Source organism: Folsomia candida, unplaced genomic scaffold (assembly GCF_002217175.1).
Source record: "Folsomia candida strain VU population unplaced genomic scaffold, ASM221717v1 Fcan01_Sc001, whole genome shotgun sequence".
NCBI classification, from domain to species: domain Eukaryota; kingdom Metazoa; phylum Arthropoda; class Collembola; order Entomobryomorpha; family Isotomidae; genus Folsomia; species Folsomia candida.
Window position 1 is genome coordinate 23,318,292 of NW_019091193.1, and position 23,698 is coordinate 23,341,989.

The following is a 23,698-nucleotide window of genomic DNA, read 5'->3' on the forward strand; positions in this document are numbered from 1 at the left end:
AATACATGGTTGAGCATACTTATCCATGTATTCTACTATGCTCAAAAACCACTAAAACATGAATGTCTAGAAGCCAGAAATGAAAAAAAAAGATTTAAGAAACAACTACGCATAGATGACTCAGAATTCTACCCGTCTCAACCCATTCTCAGTCTGCCTCTCCTCTTCGTCAAGACCACAACCAGCAGTCGTCGTCTCAATTTCCCAGGATCTAGTTAATCTCACTTGGTCCACAGATTATTCCTCGTCTATCCACCTCCGGTATCCACCATGGTTATCGAGCAGAAATTCAAAGGTAACGTATAATTGATTAATTAGTTAATTAAATTAAATTGACAAAATTTGAAATTAAAAGTGGGTGAGGAACCCGACCCCACGGAGTACCTATTCGTGTCCATGGAGCAGAAAATGAAGGATCAATCTAAACCTTACGATGCAAAAACTTCATGCTGGGTGAGAATTTGCGAAAATAATTGATATATTTAGTATTGGTTTTCGCACAATCAGTAAAAAATATTCGGTCTGAATAATTCTCACTTTTGCCAACTCTCAATTTCATTTCTTCTACAACTTCTTATGGTTTTCTTATTCTCTTTTCATCATTACTTGGTGAAAAACTGTTTTTCTTTCATTTCTTTGTGAATGTTGAGCCAAAATTTCTTTTTCACACCATGCCAAACGAACAAGAGAAATTTGTCAGACAAATGAAACGTGTGCAAGTATTTTAAAACGTTTTTAACAGGTCCCCGACGAGGCGGATGGGTTTGTCATCGGAGAAATAAAAGGGACCAAGGGCGACCTGGTCATCGTGGACATCAAGCATGAAGAGAAATTCTTCAAAAAGGATCTCGTTGCACAAGTCAATCCTCCGAAATACGAAAAATCAGAGGACATGTCGAACCTCACGTATTTGAGCGATGCATCCGTTCTGCACAATCTAAAGCAGAGATATTATGCACGACTCATTTATGTAAGTCATGAATTATTATTAATGACATCAATCTACTAAATATTTCTTTCAAATGTTGCCTATATCTTCATTTCGCGTAGACATATTCCGGTCTCTTCTGTGTGGCTATCAACCCCTACAAACGCTACCCGATCTACACCATCAGGGCCATGAAGATCTACCACAACAAGCGACGGAATGAAGTGCCCCCACACATCTTCGCCATTGCTGAGGGTGCATATCAAAACATGATGACAGGTAATTACTTCATTTCATTACTTTATTTTACTTCACACCTGAACCTCATTATTTTGCATTCGCATTCTCACTTTCACGTGTCCAGAAGAATTAACAATAATGTTCAATTTCTCAATTCTGTAAAAGTTTAACGCGTTGAAAAATATGCTCATAAAAATTCTTCTCTCTGCATCTCCTGAAACTCGTACATTCCTAAATTTCCGTTTATGGTTGTCATACTCGAGTACTAATCATCCACCACTCGGATAAAAATAGCCCACGTAGTGCTGGTGGGTTGTGGTGCTATCATGGCTTTTTGGGGATAATAAGCTCTCATCAATAACTCCCACACCTCGAAGTACGTCTGTACGAACGTATGTATAGCCGCCCTTCTTCTCGGTGAATATATCCATGAAAGAGTTTACGACTACTTTTCGCAAAGTCAATCCTTCCTTTCACTATTTTGGGGACGGAAATCTGTTCCACTTTAATACTTGCACATTTTTCTTCTTCTTCGTCCATGATCGGACATATTCATAGATGCCTGCAGTATGAACACGCATATGCAGGCAGACCGTGGCCACTGTCACAACAAATCATGCAGCCCAACTGTTGGCCAAAAATACCCTCCTCCTATCGCAAGGAATTATACGCAAAAAAATATGGAAAAGCGCTTTGCTTTCCAATATTTCTCTTTTTCCTGTTCCTATGCATTTTGGGTGAGTGGAATATGTACATATTTATCTGCAAAGATTCCTGGGCTTTTATTGCTACATGTACATGTGTATTTATGCGACATCATATGAGACAAATTGTTTGAAGAAGAGATTGGAATTCTGAATGAACATATACATACATATGTACCGAGTTTTCACAAATATTGCTGGATTGCATTAGGAAATATGTCGGTTTATGTAAATATAGATATACGGAAACCTGTCGTATACAAATCATTTCTCAGATCCCATTTTGTCATTCTGATTATTAGTAAAGCTAAAATAATGAGTGTAATAAATTTTTAAACTTTCTTCATAATTCGAATGCGATTATAATACAAGAAAATTAGTATGCAACAATGTCAAATAATATGTTGGAGAATTCTACATAGCACAGCCAGATAATTTGCACCCAGTACTTAAAAAATTATTTTAACTTTATACGAAGCCATGGCCAACCTATGTATTTTACTACGTTTCAGACAATCATATTGATTGGTAGGAGACCATCTGCATTTTTTGAAGGGAGATGTCAACTTGGTCTATTTGTGATCATCCCATGCATGAATAAGTGCATAGTAAGCAAAAATCAGACAAAAAATCTCCATACCCAAAATTCATAAAGTCATTGATGCAGATCCACGCCTCGTCAAGTTTAAAAAATTCCAAAGGCTTATAGGTTAATGTACATATTACACTTAATTCTCATCCAATGCTTTCCTTGGTTTCGTTACTTTGGTAAAAATAACTGGTTTTGCTTGCCGATATGAAAATGGAAAGTAACAAAAAGTGGCCGGGTTTGTGTCGAGATTTCGAAGTCTGGTTGGGTTTCAAATATCGTCTCTTACCCAAATTATGACTCTGATACATTTTTCATCGAAAATGTTTATTTTCCGTCCCCTGAAGGATTAACCTCTTTCGTCAGAAGGTTATTTGGTCCACTGCCAAACAAAATTTTTAAATTCTTCTTTTTTATTTTGTTCTTATAGCACAGGAAAATCAGTCCATCCTCATAACGTAAGTGCATGGAGGGAATTATTGTGCAGAAAAATAATTCGCTCCTCGCTATATGTTCAGCATATGTACTTTAGCATAAAACAAATAAACATTTTTTATGATGATGCTTTTAAACCAGAGGAGAATCTGGAGCTGGGAAAACGGAAAATACAAAGAAAGTTGTAAGTTTACCCAAGTGTTTTTAAAATGTGTAGTATGTAAAATTGTTTTAGATAATTATTTTAGATAATCTCTCTTTTAATGTTTCCATAATAATTTCGTGTTTTGTCTTTATTATAGATTGCATATTTTGCCCAAGTGGTAAGTATTACATACAAAAGGACGCACATATGAATAACTACACATAGATACATATGAATTGTAATCTCAGGGTGCATCTGCTAAATCTGCTGAGAAAAAGGTATCACTTGAGGACCAAATTGTACAGACGAATCCTGTACTCGAATCTTTCGGAAATGCTAAAACTACGCGTAATGATAACTCGTAAGTAGAAACTGAGCAATTTGTCGTATTTTCAAAATCAGTATTTATTTACTTTAATTTGTATCCAGCTCCCGATTCGGTAAATTCATCCGAATTCATTTCGGACCCACGGGAAAACTTGCCGGTGGTGACATTGAGAGTTGTACGTACACAAATAGTTTAAACCATAAGTTCTTATAAATAATAGATATTTGTTCAAAATTGAGAAATTCATGTTCCAGATTTGCTCGAAAAGGCTCGTTGCATCTCTCAAATGCCGCTAGAACGGTATGTATGCTTGATTACTTAATAGTTCAATAATCCAAATTGTACTCCGAAATACCTCTCCATTAAATTAACCTTATAATCTGATTCCATGAATCTCTATCAAAATTGTATTTCATAAACAAGAATTACTCTTAAATATGAATTATTACGTATGGTAACCCAGATAACAGGTCGAAATATTCGCTGAGAATTCTCTCTTCAGTGAAATGTCGAATTTTCGATACGAGTGCCACTTACTCTTCTCCCCTCCTTTTCAGATGCTATCATATTTTCTACCAATTACACACCGGTGCCATTCCGGGACTTAAGGACGTACTTTTCCTCGGCCAAGATATTTATGTCTACCCATTTGTCTCACAAGGCAAAGTGACCGTGCCCTCGATTGACGACTTTGAAGTAAGTTCTTGGACACCATGAAACTATTTACTAACTAAATTTTGAGCAATTCTTGAGTTTGTCAGAAATGTCTCAAGGAAACGAAAGTCTAATTCGACTGATTTGTGCGAAGGAAATGAAAATGACGCATGAAGCTTTCGAGGTACTTGCCTTCCCCGATGAAGAGAGGACAAATATCTACCGAGTCACTGCTTCCTGCATGCACATGGGTGCGATGAAATTTAAACAGAAAGGTCGCGAAGAACAAGCTGAGCCTGATGGTCTTGAGGTCAGTAGTTATCAAATATCATATTTTTTAAAATTTGAATATCATTTTAGCTTATAATTTGTCTTTTTACAACATCAGACTGGAACTTGCGTCGCTAAACTTCTTGGCGTAGATGGTGTCGAACTATACAAGAACATATGCAAACCAAAGATCAAGGTTACATTTATTTTTTAAGTTATTGTCAATTGTCAGCGCCTTGTTCTTATTGTAAATCAATTGGATATGCACTTGTCCTTATAGGTCGGCTCTGAATTTGTAACAAAGGGAATGAATGTGGCCCAGTGTGGGTAAGATCCAGTTATTATGCCTACAAAAACGTTTTTTAATATGCATATCAAATGCAAATTAATTAATGTTAATACTTAATTTTCCTTTACTTAAATCGAAGAAATGGTTCTTAATTATTTTACATGTTCTTTAGCTACACTCTCGGAGCTATGACGAAATCCATTTACGATCGTCTCTTTAAATATCTCATTCGACGATGTGCGTAATGATACATATCGATTTCATGCTGAAATTGTTTAACCCTTAAAAACTGTTCCTACTTTTCAACTCTTTCTTAAAATGCGAAGGTAACGATACTTTGGACACCAAGCAAAAGAAAAGTTCTTTCGCTGGAGTTTTGGACATTGCTGGTTTCGGTAATTTCTCAATTCCCAACCACCAATAATTTCTCTAATGTTAAACTAACACACGTTCTAATTCCAGAAATCTTTGACGAGAATGGGTTTGATCAGCTCTGCATCAACTTCGTTAGTACTAAATATTTGTCTCGTTAATTGTTTTTCGAAAGTAAATTAACAATGACATTTTTAAATATCTTTCAGACTAATGAAAAACTACAACAATTTTTCAATCATCACATGTTCGTCCTAGAGCAGGAAGAATATAAAGCTGAAGGCTTGGATTGGGCAAGTTTTAAAATAATTCACAATAAACTCGTATCATTTTTAATTAATAATGTCCTATTTTTTTTAGACGTTTGAAGATTTCGGAATGGATCTACAGGTATACAAATTAACGAAAAATGTATTAATTATGGACAAATTATATTTATTTAATTTTTAATTTTTTTAAGGCTTGCATCTCACTGATGGAAATGTATGCAAATAAACCTCATCTTTACTGCTTAATAATATGTAAATGTTAAAATATTATTTTATTAATAGGCCCATGGGTGTGTTTGCCATTCTGGAGGAACAGGTAATTTATTTATATATATATATAATTTTTACACCTAAATTCTTACCTAATTCTACTTTTCCAGTCTCTATTTCCAAAAGCAACTGACTTAACCTTCATTGACATGTTGAAAACTAATCTACTCGGAAAATCGCCATGTTTCTGCAAACCAAAGCCCCCAAAGCCGGGTCAGAAGGAAGCACATTTCGCCGTTGCCCACTACGCCGGAACGGTGCCTTACAATGTCAACGGATGGTTGGAGAAGAATAAAGATCCATTGAATGATACCGTCGTAGATCAGTATAAGAAAGGTGCCAATCCTTTAGTAGTTATCCTTTATGCGGATCATCCAGGTCAATCAGCGGCACCGGAAGCGGATGGCGGAAAGGGAGGAAAAGGTACAGTTTTTGTGTAAGGGGAGAGGACCTCCTACATATTTTTATATTATTGAACTTTTTGTCATTTTTATCATATTTTTACAGGCGGTGGAAGAAGCAAGGGTGGCATGATGAGAACTGTCAGCTCAAATTATCGAGTTTGTACACCACATTTTAATTATGAAAGTGTTTTTTTAAATAATTAATCATTTTGTGTATAACATCAAGACTAATTTTGCCGTTTTTGTGACACCTTCAGATATAAAACCATAAGTAACTTGTTAACTCACTAATAAATACGATGAATATTTAACTGATGATCATTTAAGATGAGACTACTGTATATATTTTCAGGAGCAACTTAACAATTTGATGACTACTCTGCGTGCTACTTATCCTTCATTTATTCGATGTATTATCCCTAACGAGGTGAAGACTCCAGGTAAATAGCTGTTTTATTCCTTATGCTGCAATTTATAGTCACATTTTCGTAAATCTGCTTTTATTAAATTTTACCAGGTCTAATTGATTCTCACCTCGTTATGCACCAGCTCACCTGTAACGGTGTGCTGGAAGGTATCCGAATTTGCAGGTGAGTTGGTTTGAAAGTTTCGATCTAATGAATGCTAACAAGGAGAATACTATCAGAGGGTCGTCTGTTTGATGGTATGATTTTCTTGTACAGGAAAGGTTTTCCAAATCGAATGCTGTACAAGGACTTTAAGCACAGGTATTTGATGATACTTACAACAATAGAATACATATTCCTCAATCGTGCAATTGCGAAAAAACTTTACGTATGTAGTTTTACCTGCAATACCTTCATAGTTTTCACCAAGTACTTCAATTATGTATCCCCATTATCCAAGATACCTACCTGTGTTTTTTATAGACGACAAGCACTGTCTTTCGAGAGTTGTATGTTTTGATTGTACCCTAAATTTGACCAAAGTGACATAAACCACCACATTTAGATTTAGAAAATTTTGCGTGATGATAAAATTGTTTGACGAATTGTCCTCTTGTGAGTTGTCAATGTTGATATGAATGACCCAACCTTTGTCGTGTCCCTTTCCCACCGTAAAAAGGTACATAATCCTCGCCGTGGAGCAAATGCGTGCAAATGAGAAGGACGACAAGAAAATGGCGATGGCCTGCTTCACCCAGATTGGTGAGTTGTTTATTTGTAAATCTTACATTATTTTTAACAAATTACAATAATTTTGTAATTTGTAATTTACAGAGCTGGACCAGGACAAGTGGAGAGTTGGTCATACCAAGGCATGACTTAAGAATATGTAGCACCCTCCAAATACCTAAACCTTAACATACAACTAACCGTAGGAAAATGCTCCAAACTTAAAACCCTTTTTATTTTAGTTGAAAGATATTATTGACCATTTGATTAAGTGACATTAAATTAGAATAACTATAACTGTATAATTTGATTTTTTGCTTGTTAATGCTTATTGAGAACCCTGCCATGGCATTTGCGTAGGAAAACTTATCACTCTAACAACGTTTCGTTCGCACAGGTTTTCTTCCGCGCTGGCGTCCTCGGTTATCTGGAAGAACTAAGAGGTGAAGTTAATTTGATATTTGCTTAATGTTGCATCCTTAATTTTAATTTGATAGTGATGCGTTGAATTAGTTACTTCAAAACATAATGACGTGTGAGATGTTGCATTGTCATAATTTATCTAGTTGTTAAATCATTGTTTCATATTTGTTTCCTGACCAGATGAGAAAGTGTCCAAGATCGTAACTTACTTGCAAGCCAACATACGGACATTTCAGTCGCGAAAAGAATACAAGAGGTTGATGGACCAAAGGGCAGCACTTCAAGTTGTACAACGTACCCTCAAGAACTACATGAAAAACAAGAAATGGCCATGGGTAACAAAATCACATGAAATTCGTCTAAAATTAGAGCATCTCCGTACATAAAAGATGACTTATTATTCCAGTTCAATCTTATGCAACGTGTGATTCCACTTTGTGCTGGAAACAAAGAGGCTCGAGAACTCAAGGTAATTCGTATGTGGAAAAAAATCTTCCCCAAATCAACGTATATGCGAGACAATAGTACGAAAACATGGGGAAATCCTAAAAATATTTATTTTTATTCAAGAAACTTCAAGAGAAAACTGCGAAAATGGAAGAGATGCAGAAGAAATTGGAAGAAACTCGAAAATCCCAGGACGAGAAAAATGCAAAAATGAAGGCGGACAAAGAAGACTTGGAACGACAACTGGAAGCAGAATCAGCCAAGAGTGGTGATTTATCAGCCCGTCTGCAGAAAGTGAACGCTGCGACGGCTGATCTGCAATCCGAGCTGGAATCATTGCAAAGTTCTCTCGCAGAGGCTGAAGAAGACCGACAACGCCAAGCCGTAGCCAAGAGGAAGACGGAGCAAGAGGTGGCTGCAATTCGAAAAGAGGCCGAAGACGTAGAATTAAGATTAGCTAAGGCAGAGCAAGACAAAGCTACGAAAGATCACCAACTTCGCACCCTTAATGATGAAATGTCCAGACAGGATGAACTTATTAACAAGCTACAAAAAGAAAAAAAACAAATGGCAGAACTTTCCGGTCCGTAAATGTTTCTAACGTGTGCTTAAATGTTTACCACAAGTTGCAATGACTTATTGTTATAATTACAGGCAAAACTGGTGAAGAACTCCTCAGCGCAGACGAGAAAGTCAACCATTTGAACAAAGTCAAGACAAAACTTGAGCAAACTTTGGGTGAGTCGTCACCACCTTAAACATTTCTTAAACTAAATAATGTAACTTTTGTTCTGTAATAATGCCCTTAATTTTTAACATTTCCAGATGAGTTGGAGGACTCTCTAGAGCGAGAAAAACGATTGAAGACCGAGTTGGAAAAGGCCAAGCGGAAGGTGGAAGGCGACCTAAAACTAACTCAAGAAGCACTCAATGATCTTGAACGCAATAAAAAAGAGCTCGAACAAACTATTCAACGCAAGGACAAAGACATTCAGTCCCAAACCCTAAAACTGGAGGATACTCAATCTCTGGTAGCAAAATTACAAAAAGCTGTCAAAGAGTTGCAGGTAAATAGGTTTACGTATTCACTTATTATTTACTAATTAATAAATTAATCCATCAAAAAGTCTTATTTGAATTGTCCAACTAATGAAGGCACGAATTGAAGAGCTTGAAGAGGAGCTCGAAGCTGAGGTAAGGTGAAACTGGGCAACTTATTGAAAGTGAAACGTTAATGTATGCATACTTATCACAGCGTCAAGCCAGATCGAAGGCAGAGAAACAACGATCTGATCTTTCGAGGTGAGAAACCATAAGGTCTTATCTGCATTACTGACGTTGTTTCTTTTGTGCTAACGCCATCGCATTAATATTTTTTGTTGTATTATTTATCTCAGAGAATTGGAAGAAATCCAAGAACGTCTTGATGAAGCGGGTAAGCACATAATAAATTTACTTATTAATTAAGCTTTAACAACTCAACATCAAACAATTTGAAAAAAATAACTCTTTCATTAAATTAAAAAATAAAGTTATACAATAAATTATATAATACTATGTTTTACAGGTGGTGCTACGGCTGCACAAATTGAACTCAACAAGAAACGTGAAGCCGAGCTAGGCAAATTGCGACGCGATCTCGAGGAATCCAATATTCAACAGGAAGCTGCCCTCACTCTCATCCGTAAAAAGCAAAACGATGCTGTAACTGAACTCGCTGAACAAATCGACACTCTGAGTAAAATGAAAATCAAAGCTGAACGAGATCGTGCTGCCATGACCAATGAAATCAATGAAGTACGCTCTGCTATGGACCAAATCACAAATGAAGCCTCCGCACAAGACAAACTCAACAAAATGATGCAAAATCAACTCTCCGAAATCAACTACAAATTTGAGGACGCCCTTCGAACCTTGGGAGATATGGAAGACAGCCGTAAAAAACTGTCTCTCGAGAACTCTGACCTTTCCAAACAAAAGGAGGATGCTGACCAACAAATTACAGAACTATCAAAAATTAAGCTTGATCTGGCTACTCAATTGGAGGCGGCTAAGCGACACTGTGACGAGGAGTGAGTAGTGCATGGAATTATATACGTTACATACTGAGAAATTTTGATTTATTTAACTTTTGTAATCAAAATTTCTACTAGGGCTCGTGACCGTTCCCTACTTTTGTCCAAGTTCCGTAATGTGGAAGCGCAAGTAGACTCACAGCGACAGGCAGTTGACGAAGAGGCGGAAGGGAAAGCCAATCTGTCCCGGGTGTCTGCAAAATCCAATGCTGAAGCACAACTATGGCGTCACAAGTATGAGGTTGAAGGTGTCGCTAAGGCGGAAGAGTTGGAGGAAAGCAAACGCAAGTTGCAAGCTCGATTGGCTGAATGTGAGGAAGTTATTCAGAGTCTGAATGAGAAGGTAACTTACCTCGAAAAAAGCAAACAACGCCTCGCCACCGAGGTTGAAGGTAGGTCATGGTACATGCACGTTTATTTAGTTTTTATATTCTGAAGAATTAATTGTACGTAAATTTATGGTTTTATTCCAATTGAATTTTATTTTACAGATCTTCAGTTGGAGTCGGAAAGATTGAAGAGCTTGGCGAACCAATTGGAGAAGAAACAAGCCATGTTCGACAAAACCGTCGAGGAATGGAGTGGAAAAGTGGATTCACTGTCCGTTGAATTGGGTTAGATGCCCGTTTCTTATCTAAACAGTTTTACTGAAACTTGCATATTCAAATATGGAATGGAATTATGCACAGTCATTGTCCCACAAAAATTCAAATGTGATCACCTTGACCATCAAGTTTAACTGGTGGTCAAGGTTGTCCATAGTCACATTACCTATACATTAGTTGCATATGTATTTAGGTATATTTACTCATATTTGTTTTTATTTAGACTCAAGCCAGAGAGAATGCCGCAACTATTCAACCGAGCTGTTTAGGTAATTATAGAGTAATTGTACATATTTCTGTAAAAATTACACGATTTTCAAAATTTTACAAATTTCTTTCCTCAGGCTGAAAGCACTTTACGAAGAATCCACCGAACAAGGCGACACTATCCACCGTGAGAATAAAGCACTTTCTGAAGAAATTAAGGACCTAATGGATCAAATCGGGGAGGGAGGTCGTGCCATTCATGGTAAGAATCAAATGAAACTTTAGTATCACTAATCAGCAAGTATCCCTTTCTCTCTGCACAAAATAAGGACTTGATGCGTAGAAGAATATTTTTTGTGATATATAAAGAAATTATATTATTATTATGAAAATATAACATATGTATTAAACAATCTACGTGTGTAGAGATGGACAAGGCCAAACGCCGCCTCGAATCCGAAAAGGAAGAATTGCAATGTGCTCTTGAAGAAGCAGAGGCGGCTTTGGAGCAAGAAGAAAGCAAATTACTCAAAGGACAGCTTGAGCTTTCTCAAGTCAAACAAGATATTGAACGTCGCATCCAAGAGAAAGAAGAAGAATTTGAAAATACTCGAAAGAACCACCTCAAAACTTTGGAAGCACTTCAAGGTCGTCTCGAGGAAGAAGCGAAAGCCAAGGCTGAGGTAGATATGGACATTTGGTGGATTTTCATTAGAAATCATATCTCACATAACAAATGTTGTACATTTTAGGCGCTCCGAATGAAGAAAAAATTGGAATCGGACATTGCTGAGTTAGAATCTGCTGTGGAATCCGCGAACGAGGCTGTACTCAAGTCTCAGCGAACCATCAAACAGTACCAAGCCCAACTTAAGGAACTGCAAGGTGCTCTCGAAGCGGAAACGCTGGCTCATGAGGAAACCAAAGATGCCCGTCTTCAGGTTGGAAAAAATTTGACTCCCATAATATTAACTAACGTAAAACATAAATTATGTTTTGGAATATACAAAAGCAAGGGCATATGCACATGCCAAGTAGGATCTGAAATTGAGGAGATGTACATATGCATGCAAAAAATCAGTTTGATGTCAAGTGTGAAAATAATGCTCTGTTCTCAGGTTGAACGACGTGCAAATGCCCTTGCCAACGAGCTAGACGAGTCTCGCACCCTGCTTGAACAAACTGATCGGGCACGTCGTGAGGCAGAAAAGGAGTTGGCTGAGGGACATGAGTCCATTCTCGAGCTGGAAGCACAAGCTGACTCTCTTTCAAGCAACAGGAGGAAACTTGAAGCCGAACTTCAAACTCTGCACTCTGATCTTGAGGAGATTCTTCGAGAAGCCAGAGCTTCTGAGGAAAAGGCCCAACGAACCATGTTGGATGCAGCACGTCTTTCTGACGAACTTCGTGCCGAACAAGAACACGCCCAACTAATGGAAAAAGAGCGGAAAAGCATGGAGTTGATGTTGAAGGATCTTCAAATTCGAGTGAATGAAGCTGAAGCCAATGCACTCAAGGCTGGGAAAAAGACGATTGCTAAACTGGAAGAACGAATTCGTCAAATCGAGGCAGAGCTTGACACGGAGCAGAGACGACATGGGGATGCCCAAAAGAACTTGCGAAAGGGCGAGAGGCAGATCAGGGAACTGACTTTCCAAGCAGATGAGGACCGCAAGAACCATGAAAGAATGCAGGATTTGGTGGATAAACTCCAACAGAAGATCAGATCCTTCCAAAGGCAGGTTTCATAGATATTTATGGTCAAGTTGATTACCAAATTGTTATTTTAACGTATTTCAATGATCAATGTTACAGACAAATTGAAGAAGCGGTACGTGAACAATGGATAATAATATCATCGATACTTACATACATAAATATGCATATTCATACCTTGGAAGAGCCACAGTTTGCCAGTTTTATTGAAATTTATTTTTATAGGAGGAAATTGGGGCAATAAATCTCTCAAAGTTCCGGAAGGCACAGCAGGAGTTGGAGGAAGGAGAATGCCGAGTGGACATGGCGGAGCAGATGCTGGCGAAGCAAAGGGCTAGGGCTCGTGGTGAATCCATGCAAAGGGCCCAGGCCCAATAGCGTGGACCACAAGGATGGCTTGGCAGCATGTACGACAGTACAACTTTGACATGATGGAGGCAGTTCTAAATTTACGATGTGAATAATTCTCTGATTGGTAGTAGAGTTGGTTGAACGATAAAAATAAAACGTGCTGTGCATTCAGCTAAGCATCTTTTAAAAACGGTTACGATTTTTATTATTCGTGCGACCCTGTGTTAAAGCTATTGACGCACACATATATTTCGCATTGATGTGCGTTGCACACTTTGAATTACATTTAAACGTTTGCACTGCCACTTCTTGAAACAATGTTATTATGGAAAGCTTAAAAGTAAGGAATGTGTCAAATTATTTGAAATTATGCATGAAATCGTAATACTCTGCTGTTTCGATATGGCTGGTCATTGAGATCTGTCGTCACTATGTCTAAAATTCCTTCTTTGGCTTTGGAGACGACAACTTTCTTATGCGTTCTTGTAAATTGAGTATGTCCGAGTCTATTCCTGCTGCGAGGGCTTCATACATAGTTTTAGCAGTTTCCGACTGAAATCATTATAGACAAAACATGGTACAATGTTGTAACAATATCCTGTTTTCTTTTTAGAAAAGCATAAACATCATTAGTTTAGTTTTACAATAGGTACCTTTTCTAAAGCTGAGTTGCTCATTTCTTTCAACTCGGTGTACGTCTTAATCCAATGTTCACCAAAATGATTGAACTGACCTCCGTATTTCTTAATATAAGGGAGCAAATCTTTGAGTATAAGTATTATCGTCACATCCCTTCCTTCCAAATCTTTTTCTCTATCCAAAATTGGAGGTAATCCGTTTTGAATCTGAATCAATGTTCAATTTTGGATAAGTTACATTTTATATGTCCATAAATATAAGAATTTTTTAATTTTATAACTTCTACATATTGCTCACACCTTGTAATTTTCAAACTTCTTGATGGATGGGATAATTGTAGTCTTTATAATATTCAAGAGGGCTGAAATTGGAAGTGGTTCTTCTTTTGCCTTTCTGACTGCTTCATTTCTATCTGGATCATCATAATCCATTAGTTGGAAGTGAATCTGAAATGAGTCCAATGGTTCAAAGACTTTGTCACTATCGAGAAAATTTATTTTCTGCCCGACATCCTCAATCTGAGCAACTAGTCCTGGATAAGATCGTCCTATTCGGAGAATAGCCATCCGATACTGCACCCCAATCAAATCAATCAAAGCTCTGAATAATTACCCACGTGGTTTTTTTAACAAAGGTGGTCATAAAAACGAGGACAGACCGATTTTTCCCAGACCAAGAGCTGATTATGCATTTCCTCCAGGGCCACGAGTGAGGATGTCATGAACTGCTGAGGACCACCCCCACTGCCAGCCCCCAAGCTGGACGAGGAGCGTCGCATCATTTCCTCGTATTTCTCAGTTTGGCTTCGCAAGCTCGCTAACTTGTCCACACTTGGTTTTACATGATTTCTAACCAACCCCTCGAATAACGTCGTGTGTTGAAGTGAATCCATAACCTGTGGATTTTTGGCATTAAATTGTACTTTGTACATTTAAAAAAAACAAGTTTTTAATATGAATACCTTCATCTTGGTAAGTTCAAAATACTCTGTGTAATCAACAACGATTTGCAAAAGGTCACTTGGCTTCGGGTCCTCTTTTCTTCTCGAGATATTTTTATACAGTAAGAAAATTGATATCACAGAAAATATAATTATTTTTCTTTTCAGACCCATTACGATTTATTAAGAGGGGCTTTCTATGCGGAAGAATTTATTAATTTGTAACTTTTTTGAGATATTAAACAAATGTGCATTTTTGGCAGATATTCCAAATCCACAACCTACCGTTGAATAGCTCTTATGTGTTTGATATGAAACAGATGAGAGTGAATCTGTATGGTTGGTTATTGATTTTCTTACGTATACCACGTCCCGGTTCACATTATGAACTTTTACCCTAATAAAATAAGAGAATACGTACACAAGGGCACATATTAAGGGTTACACAGCAAGCATTGGAAAAGTTAAGCTCATTCAGCATCAGTTACACAATATGAGTTATACAATAAAAACTTTGTACATAAATACACATGTTCATAAATATGTGCATATCTATGTAGCTCCGTATGAAGTGGTGAAATTCATCAAATTCATTCATGGCCCCATGATCTCAAACATGGTTTTTCGTTGGTATCATCACCATCATCAATTATCCTTAGCATCAAGTGTCATATTACTATTTAAAATATAAAGTAATTGCTTACGATTAAGCATTTTGAAGTCTATGAAATTGATTCCACTCTGAAAATTGCACTATTCTTAGATAGCCGAGCAAATCGTAATATCATAATGCAAACTCTGATTCGGATTAATGGCAAAATTGGCGGAAGTAGAATTGACTTAATTCAGATGATGACTACGATACTCCATTATCAGATTAATCCCTGCGTGGAAACACCCTAAAAGAAAATACTGTTACGATGATACACTAAAAGCACTTAATAAAATGAGACAAGTATGTTCGTCTTGTTCAGCTTGTCGTTGTTACCAGTTGCACCAAGATCATCATGGCTTTCAAACTTTGTGAGAGGCGATTTGAGAACTTGATTATCATTCCATTCAACATTCTCCATTTCACGGCCCAGTGTCCTCTCCGATTTAACAATAATCATGGAAATGATAAGTCAACCAGCAGGATTAACAAACCTGCACTTTGGCTTCTGAAAAACATCCCCCATCGTGTAACCCAGACAAACTACTTTTCTCGTTGGTACACAAGTCCTATATCGGTTTTAATTGAAATATCCTATTTAAATACTATTTCAGCTAATCTGCGCCGCACTGCAATTTCTTGGTCTGTTTGTCTATGCAAATGAAGTAGTTCAAATGCACGTGACCCGAAGCTCAATAAACCCGATCGAGCACCTCCGTCTATTTTTAAGGGCCTGTTCCTGCGTCCACCATATGAACCTAGTCCACATCCTGTGGACCCGGAAGCCCCACTTGGTCCGAGTGGTGGACCATCTTACCAAAAATTTCCAGCATGACCACGACGGTCCACTGCAAACATGGGGGTGCATTTTCCTTCCCTTGCTTTACATGGGGGCTGGACTTACCAGCGTTTGTGTTTTACACGAGTCGCCTCCACCTAATCATTCCCTCTTTGAGGTTTTAATTGGTCTAAGAAGCCCATTTTTCAACCCGAAATGCAATCTTCCAAATACAACTTTGTCTCTTAATCAGACACGGAATGATGTCGGTAATGACGTCCTGGATACTATACAGAAATATATTTGGCGTAAAAAAATGTGTGTTTTTCTACATTTTAGCAGAAACGAACGTGCAAAATATGGTGCTTTCGTACCTATTACTCTTCTCCAGGATAATGCTAAGCTACAACACCGACGTCATAATTCTTACCACCCTGCTCGCTCTGTATCTCCCAATCTCGAGCTTCTATAAAACTTTGCAGGAAACTGCTCTTTTAAATCCGGAATGTTTTTCCATAACAATGAGCAAATATTCTGACATTTGTAAACTAATAGGACTGGTCAATTCCGCATTCTCGAGGTTGATGTTAACCTACGTTTTGGAGGCCTTCACCTTTTACTCGGTCTACCTCAAAGAACTCACCGTATTCGACGGAGAGTGCATTTACATGCAGTGCAAAATGGGGTTCCTTTTCTTCTCATTCTGTTCCGTGTTTTATCTTTGTGGAGAAATATCAAGTTTGGTAAATGCGTTAAATTTTATACATTTTTGTAATTCATTTACATATGTATCATAATATCGTATCATATCATTCTATCGTATCGTATCATTCTCAAAATTGGGGTTTAAATAGATGGAGAAATCCAAATTCATCCTAATCAACACTAATTCTTCTGGGATTAACCAGTTGAATCTTGTAAATCTTCGGATACAACTCTCCAGCCATTTCTATGGGATCAGTGGCAATGGATTCTTTCTCATTAATTACTCCTTTATAACGACGGTACGTTAGAAACATACGAACAATATCCTTGTCATCATATTTATACAAATAACTCAGTGACTAACTCATTGGCCATATTTTGAATTACAGCTTTGCAGCACATTATTGACATATTTTATCATTAGTGTTCAATTCCAGTCAAGAGTTGTCTAATGATTACGCCTTATAAATAAATGTCTGTACACTAAACATTCCTATAAACTGTTTATTTGTTGAGTATTCTGAATCTTTTGCCAGTCATGCATTTATCCGATTTGGTTATCACATATTATGCATATTTTTGTTTGTATGTCATTTTTACATTCCTTTCCAGTCCAACTTGTACGTAAATTGGCATTTGATCACAACTTTATTAATACATTTATATTGTGTGCAAATATTTTGCGAAGAACCGAGAAAAGTCTTGCAGATATCTTGCAAGTCACGAATTTTAATGCGACCTTGCAATAAAGGATGGTATGAAGTGGAGTTGAGTCGTCAAATGCACTCGTAAATAATTTTAACTAATGAAAATTTGCATTTCTTTTAATAAAGAAGTTATTACTTAAAAGAATTACAATTACCAGCCATCGACTCATTCTTTCTCCAGCTCAAGCCCGTATTAATCACAAATAAATAATTCTGCAATGAAGACGATAAATTACCTTTCATTTTCCACATTCACTTTTTCGGTTATAATTTGCCTAGTAAATTCCGCTGTACTCGAATATAGTTACGCGGAACTTCTGCAAGCTCTGAATTATAATGATTCCTGTGATTATGAAATTGAATCCGTTAGACAAAATTATCTTGTGCCAGGAAATCCAAGCCAAGCAGGGATTTTAAGACGAAGATACGTCGAAACCGTAGAACGATTACAGCAACCAATGTGCAACGCCCTGAAACTTTTAGTATGCAACCCACAAACAAATCGATGCGATTGTGGGAATCCGGCAAAAATAGTCTTCAACCCAGGCGTTGCAGGAAGCGAGGGGTTTACGGTAGAAGACGGACAATATTGCAGGTAAGAAGGGAATATTATTTAAATAATCATTTCTTACATGTAGACTTGACAACTTCGACACTTTATTAGATGGGCTGTTGGTGGATACTGTACCCCTGAAATCGAATCGGAAAAGGATAACGCATCCCAATGGTGTGAACGTGGTGCGACGTGCATGCTAACTGGAAATACGTGGGGGGTCTGTTCTTATGCTAAAATTGTAGATTACCTTATTACAAATAACATAACATCTACAAAAGCCGGAAATACGGCGATAATGTCTGGAAAGGTGTGCTCATGTAAAAAGGAGCCAAGTAAGAATACCTTATGAATACGTACTTATTTGTGAAACAACAAATATCGCTGGAAATAAATTTAATTAGTCCATGCACACTAAAAAACGTAATTATGTATTTAGTTATTGGTACTTAAATTTGTTCTCAAGTTAATTAAATATGCACATAAACAACATTAAGTCTCATTATCCTCATGAATCTGAAAGATGAGAAAATTCTAGTTTTTATAGTGACTAGAACAGTTATTTGAAAATGCACGGGTAAAAGTGAACCTGAACATTAATTCCCAAAGGTGTGAGGATTGTTCTAAACTGGGCCTCAAGTTGTTCGAACGACGGTCTAGATTCTGGCCGGTGTTGCCAACACTCTTGCATCGTACGATATCTGTTGAATGGATGGATAAGGTAAATTATTTTTAAACAGATACATACATCACCTCCAGAAATCTTACACAAACGTTGGAGAATATGCCGGCTTGGACATTCTCAATCCATTGGCCAACTCATCAACGAATGCAATGTCCCATGATTGGCCAGAATAAGGGACGTCCCCCAGGGAGAACAATTCCCTAATCATAATCAACACTTTATAATTAAATAGTACAGATTAAAAGAAAATATGTAAATTTATTCATAAGTAATTTACCAACCAAAGCACTATTCCATAAGCCCAAACATCCGAGTGAGTTGAGAAAGTCAGACTGCGTAGGCATTCTTCACTCATCCATCTCCAAGGCACCAACAACGGTTCCTTTCATAAATGTTTCACACGACTTTAGTTGTTTCTTATCGTGGTCTCTTAATATTCCAATATCTCGCACTGAATGTAATGCTACCTAAGTGTACAAGTAATAATAGGTAAGTTACATGACAAACCTCGTGCTTTTTTACATATTGTGCATAATTCATTCGGTATCCAAAAGAAAGTCCAAAATCCGTGATCTTTGAAATTCCGTGTGCATTGATTAAAATATTTCGCGCAGCTAAATCTGCATGCACCACCTGAAAGATTTGGACGAATTATATATTCATGACTTGTAACTTACAAAAATAATTAATTACTTAATAAGTCTACTGACCCTTTTTCTACTCAAATGTGCCATTGCCGACGCAATTTCACAAGCCCAACGTAAAAGATCTACAGTCTTCAGCAGATTATTATTATTACTCGTTTCTGAGCCAAACTCATCATCACCAGCAAAACAAATTGAAACATAATGACTCTGACTACTAAAAAAAGGAATTAATCAGCATAAATAATAGAAAACAATTTTTTCGTATTATCCTTTTCATGTGGTAATTTTTCTGTAACTCACAAGTTTTCAACAGGTTGTGTAATGTTGGGATTGATTTTATCGTTTTCTTCCACTTGATTCACATATCGATTCTTTTTCTTTAGAAGAAATTTATCCAGTGACCCGTTGGCGCAATACTCGACCACGATATACATTATTTCTAGTAAAACCATACAACCACCAACCGTCAAGAAAAATCACTTCTCGAGCGCAGTTTCACATTCTAATAGAGGTGTTCAGTTCTTACTTTCCTTAATTTTATCCGTGTGCGCACCGATAAGTCCCACAACGAAGGGGTGTTTTCCAATATAGATCATTATTTTTAACTCGGACATAAATCCTTTAAACTGGTTCACCTCGCATCGTGGCTTTATAGTCTTCACTGCCACAACTTCCGGAATTCCCTCGACCTTGCCTTTCACCACAAGGCCAAATTCTCCTTCTCCAAGCTTATTTTCACGATCTGTGTGTAATTACCCACGAAGCATATGTTATGTATTTTATGCATATGTTACTTGCGGTAAAAATTTGATCTGTACAAAGTTCTTACCGATAAGCAATTTATTCCTCGGTATCTCATAGTCTTGATTGTACGGGGAAGCGACAATTTGTTCATGAGGATCAGTATCTTTTGAGTTGAGCGTCGTAAGGTCGCCTTTAATAAACTCTTCCACTTCTTGCTCAGTAAGATTTCTGATTGCTTCCTAAGCTCAAGAGCAAAACCGAAAAAGGTCTTATACCAATGCAAAACGTTTAAAAGATTCTTTTTTCACTGGCGTACACTTACTTACCCTGGCCTTTTTTAGCCTCACTGCTACAGCAATTAGCGGAATAACGAGGAGAATTATTATACACGCTGAAGTAATTACAATTTCTTTGACAGGGGGGATGTGAGCTGTTCCACAGAAAAATCACACGCTTATAGTTTTACTGGTTCTTACGGTCAAATAATTTAGATCGACATTTTTTCGACCATGTTAAAAACCCTACGACCTATTGTACCTGCAACATTGATCCTTTTGTGATGTCGCAATCCAGCGGTCGAATTCCATAGAGGAACCATGCACAGGACGTCGTAATCGTTTGGGTAGATGAGACGAATGTTGCTTTCTCTTATCGTGTAGAGTGAGGAGTTCAAACCGTAATAGGAATGACGCAAGTCTTCCACACGATCTATAGAATTGGTACCAATAATTTCAACACCAAATTTATAACAATATGTTTTTATGTATTTATAATGCCTTTGTGTAGCAATATTTCTGAGCCATCCTTCCCCCTGATGATCCATTGAATTCGACCATCAGAAATAAATGGGGCTGCCCTGCACCCAAACGGGTATGAATTATGTGGGTACATGATCATATCATCTGGTGGAACGAAAACTTCGATTAAGCCACTTGCCGGAGCAGTTGTCCAGTCTAAATCTGTAAAAAGTATGTAGCAATTAGTCCATACTCCTGAATGGTTTAAAATATTTAAATTTCAAATTTAGTACATAAAATTCCATCAAACCCTCGAAAGAATTTCGTCGTGTAAGAGTAGTTTCCAGCTCGACATTGTAGCATTCCTTGAGAGTAGATTGGGTCATTGTCTCCTGACCTTCGCATTTCGATGCAAGTCCCACCACCGTCTTTGCAAGGGTTCCCAATCCTCGACTGTGTACATGTCGGATTAGCAGCGAAACTCGGTTCAAAGCACCATTTACGTTCTTCGCAGTTGGTCTCACCTTGGCAAAAGATCATCTTCAGTTGAGTTGGCTTTGGTGAAACACATTTGACCAAATAGTCGTCCATTTTGTTAACACGAAGTACATCGTTGTTCTCGATATCTGACAAAAATCAGCCCATCTCATTATTCGCATAAACACATTTTCACATTTTAATCAATAAAGTACCAAGAACTTCAATTGTCCATGAGAAAAGGGATTTCCCCGACTCTTCATCGACACATGCGACACTTCCATTATCTCCAATTTGGAAAATACTATGCGCCAAAGTAGCAGTAAACTCGTCGAATTCGAGAGTCGTTGTTGCCTTTATGATTTCGCCTTTAAACGTCCCATTTAGTTGCACTTTTGACTTTGATCGACAAATTAGTTTAAGCTCATCTCTCTGGAATAGAACTACCCGTTGGAATTCAGGATAGATGTACAGATCTAAAATGTAGATATACACAAATTTTAGGAGAAATAATAAATTTTTCTATTACTTAAACAATCATGATCACCTTTTCTAGGCACTATTTTAAATTTAGTAATTTCGTGGTTCGCTTGGGTTGACAAATTAACATTTTTACTGCTTCCTCCAACGAAACACTGAAACATTTCTCCGTTGGAAGAGTTCGAATGGAAAATATTTTTATTTTGAATAATAAATCCTTTGGTAACATCATACTCTGCGTCGGTTACCACTGCAGACGTATTATTACTGCCGACACGCACTAGTTCTGGGGATGAGTTCAGTGTCGGTGAAATGCAGGGAATGAGAGTAGTGATACCGACACCTTGTTCTAATTCATGCTGCTCAGTGCTAGTCCCCACCTTCAATTCCTGTCCCTCAGTTATGTTCATCTGTTCTCTCAATTTAAAGACGGAAAAGGTCACCGTCGCCGGTGTGTCATCGTTCAGTTGAAACACAGATATCGTCCGCACACTTGAGAAGTCGTGGGACGAGTCCAGAACTCCCACCGTGTAGACAAATGTTGCTTCATTAAATACATTTTCCGCATTTCGAATGAATACAGATCGTGTTGAATCATAAACCTTAAACACAGGGTCAAATTAAATCATCACGAAATATGTGCATACATGGAACCACGTACTAATGGTCAAATATTTTATGATCGCTATTGTCATAATTTGCACTCACCTGGGACCCTGATACTCGGACATCGATGGGAAACGGAGCAGTACAATTTACCAACAAGTACGAACTTGGGACAACACTGTCCTCAGAATGACCCTGCTTCGATCCATTCCACGCTTTGATCTCAATCACATTGGGCTTGACGCACGACCACGCTATCTCAACTGGAATGGTGCACTCTATCTGGGTCACACTTTCGATACATTTTGATAATTTTCTATTGGTCGTTACAGACCACGACGTCAAGGGAAACAATATTGCTCCTAAAATTGCGAAATTGAATATTTGCATTGTTCTGCATTTCTATTCTGTACGGTCATCACCTCAAAATATTAAAGCCTTACAACCGGCAAAATCTTTGTACTTCAACTCTTTTTTGCATGATACAACAAACACTCTTTTGTCTTTTTACACTTACATTTTACTTGTTAGCACACTTATTAGCGATGTATTTATAATACGTGAGAGTGAGTTTGACAAAAGCGTCATGTTGGTTAGCCAGCACCGCTCCAAGCTCAGCTATACGATGAGTTCATGGTGGATAAGTCAACTCCAAAATTCCTATCCATAAAGATTGGACGTGCAAATATTTATTGTTACAATTTCGCCGTGATAGCAGCTTGAGTTTTGCAAGTATCTAACAATAAGTGGGATGACATTAAGTTGTGGTAATGCAAATACATCTTATTTTGCTAGTGTATCCTTCATTCATTTTTGAGTCAGGGATGTTGATCAACAGGAATTCCACACTTCCAAGTTTGAGCAATGACAAATACAAATAAAGCTGACTTATGTGGATGTATGACGTTGGTATGAAAGTATATAATGAGGAAAACTTTGCAAAACTTATGAACTCATCGTTCGTGACCTTTGCAAGATTTTCGGTTAATTTTGGTTCGCACGTACAGCTAACAGTACTAATAAATGCAGTAATAAACCGGTGCAAACGCATGTAACCAAGGGGTAAAACCACAGAATAAAACTGGTGTACCCAATAACCCAACCTATACTCTGTTTCAAAAGAAATCAATTTTATAGATATAAAACAACTGATTGTCAACTTGTGGTAGAAAGAAGAGCATTTTGATAGAAGTTTTCTATCAATCCTGATATAGTGCAACTCTGAATAAATTTTAGGCTATAATTGTGCAATTTTTTATGTTATGCTCCATGTGGGAAATCGGTTAAAAGTCACACAATCAAGATATTTTTGAACGATTTCCAGGTCTACCTATAAGCAACGTCAAAATATGTCATGCGTTTTCTGGTTGAATAAAAGTAAAAATTTCGATTTCTGAACTCTCCGCCCTAAATAACGTCTAAAACAGTTCAAACTAAAATTTAGATATTTTTAACCGTTGATCTCGTTCAACGTAAGCATCTATATATGCA

The 23,698-nt window shown here is 37.4% G+C and overlaps 5 protein-coding genes across 11 annotated transcripts; 3 read left to right on the plus strand and 2 right to left on the minus strand.

The window, feature by feature from the left end:
* The first annotated feature begins 138 nt into the window (after positions 1-138).
* LOC110842497 (myosin heavy chain, muscle) lies at positions 139-13,047 on the plus strand. Its single transcript, XM_022088247.2, has 47 exons — positions 139-295; positions 356-453; positions 743-970; positions 1,051-1,207; positions 2,892-2,919; positions 3,038-3,080; positions 3,199-3,219; positions 3,290-3,402; positions 3,471-3,544; positions 3,624-3,669; positions 3,927-4,065; positions 4,178-4,333; positions 4,412-4,489; positions 4,574-4,620; positions 4,755-4,819; positions 4,909-4,977; positions 5,045-5,088; positions 5,164-5,247; positions 5,315-5,344; positions 5,415-5,437; positions 5,506-5,539; positions 5,604-5,916; positions 6,001-6,053; positions 6,250-6,337; positions 6,415-6,487; positions 6,581-6,625; positions 6,984-7,066; positions 7,139-7,176; positions 7,431-7,476; positions 7,637-7,791; positions 7,863-7,925; positions 8,027-8,486; positions 8,558-8,641; positions 8,729-8,970; positions 9,059-9,097; positions 9,159-9,205; positions 9,301-9,338; positions 9,471-9,975; positions 10,057-10,370; positions 10,470-10,592; positions 10,807-10,852; positions 10,928-11,052; positions 11,217-11,473; positions 11,543-11,731; positions 11,909-12,528; positions 12,606-12,621; positions 12,732-13,047. Exons 1-47 carry the CDS (start codon positions 271-273, stop codon positions 12,882-12,884), a joined length of 5,817 nt encoding a protein of 1,938 aa, XP_021943939.1. The 5' UTR covers positions 139-270; the 3' UTR covers positions 12,885-13,047.
* LOC110842498 lies at positions 13,039-14,825 on the minus strand. Of its 2 annotated transcripts, XM_035846879.1 has the most exons (6): positions 14,458-14,825; positions 14,155-14,391; positions 14,006-14,068; positions 13,796-13,942; positions 13,511-13,702; positions 13,039-13,409 (listed from the first exon to the last, which is right to left on the minus strand). In XM_035846879.1, the coding sequence occupies exons 1-6, from the start codon at positions 14,608-14,610 to the stop codon at positions 13,293-13,295; spliced, it is 909 nt and encodes a 302-aa protein (XP_035702772.1). In that variant the 5' UTR covers positions 14,611-14,825; the 3' UTR covers positions 13,039-13,292. The 2 variants fall into 2 exon arrangements, with proteins under 2 accessions (XP_035702772.1, XP_021943940.1); XM_022088248.2 differs by having other exon boundaries at positions 13,796-14,068; positions 14,458-14,821.
* Positions 14,826-16,215: 1,390 nt separating this feature from the next.
* LOC118438986 lies at positions 16,216-17,023 on the plus strand. The gene is made up of 3 exons (XM_035859994.1): positions 16,216-16,609; positions 16,721-16,870; positions 16,961-17,023. The coding sequence occupies exons 1-3, from the start codon at positions 16,226-16,228 to the stop codon at positions 17,021-17,023; spliced, it is 597 nt and encodes a 198-aa protein (XP_035715887.1). The 5' UTR covers positions 16,216-16,225.
* A 416-nt stretch (positions 17,024-17,439) lies between these two features.
* LOC110863285 lies at positions 17,440-18,258 on the plus strand. Its single transcript, XM_022112549.2, has 2 exons — positions 17,440-17,873; positions 17,943-18,258. The coding sequence occupies exons 1-2, from the start codon at positions 17,497-17,499 to the stop codon at positions 18,181-18,183; spliced, it is 618 nt and encodes a 205-aa protein (XP_021968241.1). The 5' UTR covers positions 17,440-17,496; the 3' UTR covers positions 18,184-18,258.
* LOC118434171 (receptor-like tyrosine-protein kinase kin-16) lies at positions 18,227-23,693 on the minus strand. Of its 6 annotated transcripts, none has more exons than XM_035847016.1 (16): positions 22,310-23,693; positions 21,669-22,203; positions 21,337-21,564; positions 20,938-21,270; positions 20,684-20,866; positions 20,445-20,615; positions 20,234-20,337; positions 19,993-20,146; positions 19,690-19,905; positions 19,464-19,602; positions 19,227-19,377; positions 19,024-19,149; positions 18,798-18,898; positions 18,600-18,716; positions 18,421-18,532; positions 18,227-18,347 (listed from the first exon to the last, which is right to left on the minus strand). In XM_035847016.1, exons 1-16 carry the CDS (start codon positions 22,595-22,597, stop codon positions 18,324-18,326), a joined length of 2,982 nt encoding a protein of 993 aa, XP_035702909.1. In that variant the 5' UTR covers positions 22,598-23,693; the 3' UTR covers positions 18,227-18,323. The 6 variants fall into 6 exon arrangements, 5 of the variants coding, with proteins under 5 accessions (XP_035702909.1, XP_035702908.1, XP_035702907.1 ...); XM_035847015.1 differs by having other exon boundaries at positions 19,227-19,374; positions 21,337-21,597; XM_035847014.1 differs by having other exon boundaries at positions 21,337-21,597.
* Between the last annotated feature and the right edge of the window lie 5 nt (positions 23,694-23,698).

Coding starts and splice junctions, on each gene's coding strand:
- LOC110842497 (XM_022088247.2), top strand. CDS start 271: ATGGTTATCGAGCAGAAATTCAAAG. Junction 3,545..3,623: donor CGGTGGTGACATTGAGAGTT/GTACGTACACAA, acceptor TTCATGTTCCAG/ATTTGCTCGAAAAGGCTCGT. Junction 11,474..11,542: donor AAGCGAAAGCCAAGGCTGAG/GTAGATATGGAC, acceptor TGTACATTTTAG/GCGCTCCGAATGAAGAAAAA.
- LOC110842498 (XM_022088248.2), bottom strand. CDS start 14,610: ATGGGTCTGAAAAGAAAAATAATTATATTTTCTGTGATATCAATTTTC. Junction 14,392..14,457: donor TTGAACTTACCAAGATGAAG/GTATTCATATTA, acceptor AAAAATCCACAG/GTTATGGATTCACTTCAACA. Junction 13,410..13,510: donor GCAACTCAGCTTTAGAAAAG/GTACCTATTGTA, acceptor TAATGATTTCAG/TCGGAAACTGCTAAAACTAT.
- LOC118438986 (XM_035859994.1), top strand. CDS start 16,226: ATGGTGCTTTCGTACCTATTACTCTTCTCCAGGATAATGCTAAGCTAC. Junction 16,610..16,720: donor GTGGAGAAATATCAAGTTTG/GTAAATGCGTTA, acceptor GGGTTTAAATAG/ATGGAGAAATCCAAATTCAT. Junction 16,871..16,960: donor ATTACTCCTTTATAACGACG/GTACGTTAGAAA, acceptor TTTGAATTACAG/CTTTGCAGCACATTATTGAC.
- LOC110863285 (XM_022112549.2), top strand. CDS start 17,497: ATGAAGACGATAAATTACCTTTCATTTTCCACATTCACTTTTTCGGTT. Junction 17,874..17,942: donor GAAGACGGACAATATTGCAG/GTAAGAAGGGAA, acceptor ACACTTTATTAG/ATGGGCTGTTGGTGGATACT.
- LOC118434171 (XM_035847014.1), bottom strand. CDS start 22,597: ATGCAAATATTCAATTTCGCAATTTTAGGAGCAATATTGTTTCCCTTG. Junction 19,906..19,992: donor GAGGAATAAATTGCTTATCG/GTAAGAACTTTG, acceptor AATTACACACAG/ATCGTGAAAATAAGCTTGGA. Junction 18,533..18,599: donor GCATATTCTCCAACGTTTGT/GTAAGATTTCTG, acceptor TCCATTCAACAG/ATATCGTACGATGCAAGAGT.